A 6456-nucleotide genomic window follows, 5' to 3' on the forward strand; every position below is an offset into this window, starting at 1 on the left:
GACAGCACTGAAGCTACAGCTCAGGGAGAGGGACATGTCTGATCAGAGAACACAGGAGAAAATGAAGGGGAAGGAAGAGAGAGTGGTGCACATCCTGGCCAACCAAGCCTTGAGGATGAGCAGCCAATGCACAGAGAAGACCATATTGCCAGTCCCACTATGAGACACAATATCCCTCACTGACCCATAGCCATATGGGAGACAACACTGGGGAGACAGTGTGGGACTTGCACCCAATCTGATCCCACCACACCAAGGCAAAACACTAAGGGCGTGCAACAGAACAGCAGGGAGAGCAGAGCAAAGAAGTCCAGAGGGAATACCAAAAACAGACTTTGGGGCCAGGGTGTGGCGCCCCATCAAACTCAACTGGAAAACACTCCTAAAGGTCAACAAACAGACCTTGAACTATTTATAGGCTTTTGGTATTTTTGTCATTGGTTTTTTGTTGTTGTTGTTGTTGTTGTTGTCTTCTTTTGTTGCTTTGGCTTTTTGTGCATATTATTATCTCTGTGGGTCTATCTAAATAATATAGTCAGGATAAACAGTCTGGAGGAGAAAACAACGGACTGACGGTTCTGGGGGGACATGGGAGAAGGGGGAGGTGGTGGAAAGAAGTGGTGTTAATAAACCCAGGTATAAGGGAACAACAAGTGATCCAAAATCAATGGTGAGGAGGGTATATGAGGCCTGTTAGGACTTGATCGAGGGTAATGTAACCGAGAGGAATTACTGAAACCCAAATGAAGGCTGAGCATGATAGTGGGATAACAAAAAAGTAAAAGGAAATAGAGAAAAGACTAGGAGGCAAAGGTGCATTTGTAGAAGTCTAGATAAAGACATGTACATATGTAAATATATTTATATATGACGATGGGGAAATAGATCTATGTGCATGTATTTATAGTTTTAGTATTAAGGTAGCAGATGAACATTGGACCTCTACTCAAGTACTCCCTCAATGCAAGAACACATTGTTTTAATAACCCAGCATTCTGTGATGCTCACCTTCCCTGACACAATCACTGAAGACAAAATTGGTGCATCAGCAAATGCGGTGAAGAAAGCTGATGGTGCCCGGCTATCAAAAGATATAGCGCCTGGGGTATTAAAGGCTTGAAGATAAACAAGGGACCATCTAACTGAGAAGCAATACAGCCCACATGGAAGAAGCACACCAGCCAGTGTGATCACAAGGTGTCAATGGAATCAGGTTATCAGGCATCACAGAACAAAAAATCCTATCAGTGTGAATGAGGAAGAGTGCAGAGTGGAGACCCAAAGCCCATCTGTAGACAACTGGACATCCCCTTACAGAAGGGTCCCAGGGAGGAGACGAGCCAGTCAGGGTGCAGTGTAGCAAAGATGAAAAATACAACTTTCCTCTAGTTCTTAAATGCTTCTCCCCCACCACTATCATGATCCCAATTCTACCTTACAAATCTGGTACAGATAGGAACTGAAAACACAGGGAATCCATGATAGATGAACCCCTCAGGACCAGTGGTAAGAGTGGTGATACTGGGAGGGTGGTGCTAAGGTGGGGTAGAAAGGGGGAACTGATTACAAGGATGTGACCTCCTCCCTGGGGGACGGACAACAGAAAAGTAGGTGAAAGGAGACATCGCACAGGGCAAGATATGACAAAATAATAACTATAAATTATCAAGGGTTCATTGGGGGGGGAGGATGAGGAGCTGACACCAAGGGCTCAAGTAGAAAGAAAAATGTTTTGAGAATGATGGCAACAAATGCACAAATGTGCTTGACAATGGATGTATACATGGATTGTGGTAAGAGTTGTATGAGCCCCCAATAAAATGATTTAAAAAAAAAAAAAGAGCACCCCACTTAAATTTTCCAGTAAGTGCATCAACAGACCTGTGGATTTTATGCAGCTCTGCCACTTTCTCTTCCAGCTCCTTCGTCTGCGTTGGAGCAAACTGGAAATTACTGAGGTCATCATGGCCAGGGTCTTCTGGGTCATAGTCCCCAAGTTCAGCCTGCAGGGTGTAGGACCCCAGGAGGGCATGAGTCACAAAAGAGCAGGGCAGGCGGCCAGAGGCAATGTCCTGCCTCAGCTGCAGGCACAAGAAGTATCTGTGAGGAGTGGGGAGAACAATTAGTTAGCAACCCACCATCCTTGAGTCCTACTGTTCCCTTGAAAACAAGTAAGACAATGAAGAGATTCTTGACAACCCAGAGCAAAAAAAAGTAGTCTTCCCCCAGAAGACAACCCCCTTGTCCTCACACCGCTGTGGGTGTGACTTCTCTAAAGAAATGAGTTCAGAAGCTAAAAGAACTGAAATTCTGAACTGCTGTTCTGGTAATACCTGGTCTGTTATTTCAATTGCAGCAAAGAACTTTGTGTCCAAACATTAACATTCCAATCCATTAAACTCTAATTGCAGTTAAGACTAGTGAATGCTAGCATGCCCCTCAGAAAAGAAGAAAAAAATTCCTTAAATTAAAAATGATGGTGTCTTAAACAGTTGCAAGAAAAGCGAAGGGCACCTATACTCACTTCTTCATACCAATTTCTTCGTTTCCTGCGACATCTTTCATAAATACTGTTCTAAGTAACCTAGGGAGGGAGCCGTGTGGGCACAGGATCAAAACACTCGGATGCTAACTGAGAGGGTGATGACTAGAACCCACCAGTCTCAACTCCCGAGACTTGTGGCAGTCTGATCTCTGTAAAGATTACAGTCTAGTCCTACAGGGTCTATATATGAGCCAGAATTGTCTCCACAGCAAAAGGAAGGTTTTTTGGGTTTGGTTTTGTTTTTCCCATAATCTCAGCTGTTGGAAGCCTTTACTTACCCACTTAACCCCATCTAGAGAAGTAGAAAAGGCAAGGCGTCAGAGCCCGAAGGGCAATTCCTCACCTGTCAAAGGGGAGGAAGAGCCCTGGTGGCGTGATCACTACACGTAGGGCACATGCAGCAGCTTGAAACCACCAGCAGTGGCTCGCCAAGGAAAAGAGGAGGCTTTCTATTTCCATAAAGATTAACAGCCTCTCTTCTGTCCTACAGGGTCACTGACTGACAGTCAGAATGGATTTGGTGGCATTAAATTTGGTATGGTAAAATGGAAGAGCAAATCTACTCAGTAGGAGAAGAAAATTTAGTTATATAAATACAATACCACATTACTAATAAAATTATTAGCTAATATCATTTACTTATATTTTTTAATGTTCCAAGTAGCCTGCTACATGAGGATATAAAAGCATTTCTATTTTCTACTTCCTGGTAAAACTGTGGAAACATGTGATTTATATATATTCCATGAGGATTTTTCTGCTCTGCTTTCCACTCCTTTTGTGTGTTATAAAACCTACTCTCTACTCTTAATTTTCAGCACTTGTTAACATTACTACTGCTCTTCTCTACAGTAAAAATGCCCTCACTCTTGAGGATCTTGCAAAGGTTGCCCTTCCTACTACTGGCAGCCTGCCACTGTCTTCTTGTGGAACAGTGCTGACAGCCTGGTGTTCAGGGCTCCTTCTCCTCTTCCTCTCTACCCACCACCTTCCAGGGGAATGCTGGTTTCAAGGGCAGACTTCCCTTGTGGGGCACCAGCACATGTTTGCAGCCATCACCCAATTCTCTCAGACTTGGATCACCATCAGGCAGAGCAGGGGCTCTATCTGCCATCACTGCAATTCTGCAATTATCACAGTACTGTGTACATGGCAAGTGCTCAGTTATCTTCTGGGTGATGAAAGACTTATCATTGTCACTGCGTTCTGGGTATTTGTACGTATTGCAAGGAGCTCTCTTTTTGAAAAGGATTTTATGTCTGGACATGCTATCAAGAGGGACCAGTCCGTGGAGAAGGACCTCATGGCTGGTACAGTATATGTTCAACAAAAGAGAAAGAAAAAGCAAGCCCTCAACCAGATGAACTAACACAACGGCTGAAGCAACTGGCTTAAACAGACGACTGACTGTAGGTTGGCCCAGGCCTGCTGTTGAAGGGTTGCTGAGTCAGACCCAAGTTGACGACACCTGACACTACAAATGCCTCTTTATCTTCTAGACCAGTGCTTCTCAACCTTCCTAATGCCGCGACTCTCTAATACAGTTCCCCATGTGGTGGTGTGGCCCCCCCCAACCATAACATTATTTTTGTTGCTACTTCATAACCACCATTTTGCTGCAACCCGTGTGAAAGGGTCGTTCGACCCCCAAAGGGGTTGCAACCCACAGGTTGAGAATCGCTGTTCTAAAACAACATGAGTATGTCTCATTTTAGAAAACTTGCTTTAAAGCAATAAATCCTGGCTGTCCTCAAGTTCTGTAAATATAATCAGCTAACAGAGCTAGGTTCTCCACATTTTGCTACACTTTTATGACCCAGCACAAAGATTCTGCGTTCTAGGAAAATCTTTTCTCACTGGTACTTCCCTCTACTTGCACAGTTTATGCTCTAGACGCTGCAAACTAAAGCTTCAGGGCTTCCACATTTCCCAATCCTACCTTCCTCACCCAGCCAGAAAAACACATTCTTCAATCACTGTGCTGAATGGTATCATTGCTCTGCTCAAATCCTACCACAGCTTCTAAATGTTCACTTAAATCTTGATGAAAGTTTTAATCATGACACTTAGTCTACTCGCCTATAAGTACAAGCAGGAGGCTGGTCTCAAGCTAAACCACTGAGGCCCTACTCAATTCGGACTATATATTCTTCCCACCAAGGACAGGTTTAAGCCTTGTATATAAGACAAGCCCCCACAAAAGAAAAGGGAGGAGGGAGGAAGGAAACAGGAGGAGGAGGAGGAGAGGGAAAAAGAAGAGCCTAAAGTACTTACCCATGCTATGAAGTTGTAATCACCAAAGAATCATAATCCCCCAAACAAATTACTACACAGAGGAGTTTATGTACAGAGAGGGTGCGTTGGGTCAGAAAGCCCTTGTTCAAAGGCACTCCTGTGGTGAAGCTCTGTATCCTACAAATGCCAGCCTGACAGGTTTTATGCTGCAAGCTGCTCACTGTGCAGATAAAAAAGCTACTATTCATTATTTACTAGTTGATGCTAATTCGATCAGAGTTTAGTCAGGACTCCTATATTCAGCTACAAGGAGCAACAGAAAGAAACCCTCATCATCCCTAGTTAATACATGGATAAGACACTCTTCACGCGTCATCTACACAAACTGGTCTTACCCAGAAACAAACTTAGCAGAGACACTTAGTCTAGTAGCCCACCAGGCACAGCAGCCACAGTTGGGCAGGCTCTTTTCCTAAGGTGCTCGCGCTTTCTGAAAAGTACTCACATTGCAGCACAGTTTTCACTGGCCATAAAAATCTTGTTTCACATTTTGGAAAAATTATTCTACATCCCTTTTCTCACTAAAGCTAAGACATCCACTCACTGGTCTCCAGTTTAACAGGGCTACGGCATAGGGGCACTTGCTGACTCACAACCTCCTTGAGCCACCTACCAGTCAAATCCTCAGACACTCTGTTTTCATGAATGGCTCTTCTTCCTCAAGTGAACCCTTTGCTAGCCATTCCCACCTACATTCCTTCAGCTCAGACAGCCCACCAGGGGATGGAAATAAGAAATGCTTAAAGAAGCCCTTCCTTAAGGAAGCAAACAAAATAAGTTTGTTTGCTGATTTTCTTTTATTGTTTGTTCTGCTTTTGGTGGGAGACAATTCACATTTTAATTTACATTTAAAATTTCATTTTACAAACCTTAAATTGTCTTTGTAATATGAGACAGCTACACAGCAACAGGTATGTTAGATAATAATGATATCCTATTATTAAAAACTGAAATATTTAGTAACAATTATTTTTTAAAATATAACATAGAAACCAGTATTGACAATATAATATTTAAAACTAATATATTTGAATATAAATGAAAAATTGAGAAAAGTGAGTGTCATTTTTTTGTTTTGTTTTAGCAAGCAACATTTCAAACTATTTGAGAGCACCCATTTCCAATGAAACATTTCTAAAATTTAACTTCTAAAATATAAAAGTTAACATAAACTAAGTAACAGTTCTGAGTAAGTTTATTCTTAAAATACAAACAAATGTGAAGTACCTGGTGATATCTTCAGTCAACTGAGAAGGATCAGGAGGATAAAACTTCACATTAAAGGTGAACAGCCAGGGAAGATCTGTAATTATTACATATCAAGGATATTTATGCAAACAAAACTTAGAGGTAGATACTCAACCCACACAGGCTTATCTCACTATAAATCTGTTTAGAATTTTTTTTTGGTAATTTAAAGAGTATCATTTCCTGGGAAGGGAGTGAGGAGAGATTTAGAAGTCAAATATACCACACCATGAAAAAAATGTGTTCACTTTTTCATAAACATTTACTGCAACTTCAAATGTTGTCTATGGTGAGTTATAAAGCACACATGCTAAAGTACCCTACACAGAATAGTTGTAAGATAAATTTTATTTTAATCAGAGAACTTG

At 42.0% G+C, this 6456-nt stretch overlaps 1 protein-coding gene across 1 annotated transcript in view; it reads right to left on the reverse strand.

Annotated features, from left to right (window-relative positions):
* EPB41L2 (erythrocyte membrane protein band 4.1 like 2) overlaps positions 1 to 6456 on the reverse strand; it is a 235655-nt gene that overhangs the window by 71330 nt on the left and 157869 nt on the right. The window contains exons 6-7 of the mRNA XM_030886731.2: positions 6068 to 6143; positions 1882 to 2100 (exon numbers count right to left, since the gene is read on the reverse strand). Coding sequence (XP_030742591.1) covers positions 1882 to 2100; positions 6068 to 6143 — 295 coding nt within the window. The remainder of the gene's footprint in view (positions 1 to 1881; positions 2101 to 6067; positions 6144 to 6456) is intronic.

This window comes from Echinops telfairi, unplaced genomic scaffold (genome assembly GCF_000313985.2).
Source record: "Echinops telfairi isolate 266 unplaced genomic scaffold, ASM31398v2 ScPeMD7_3533;HRSCAF=4204_0, whole genome shotgun sequence".
NCBI classification, from domain to species: domain Eukaryota; kingdom Metazoa; phylum Chordata; class Mammalia; order Afrosoricida; family Tenrecidae; genus Echinops; species Echinops telfairi.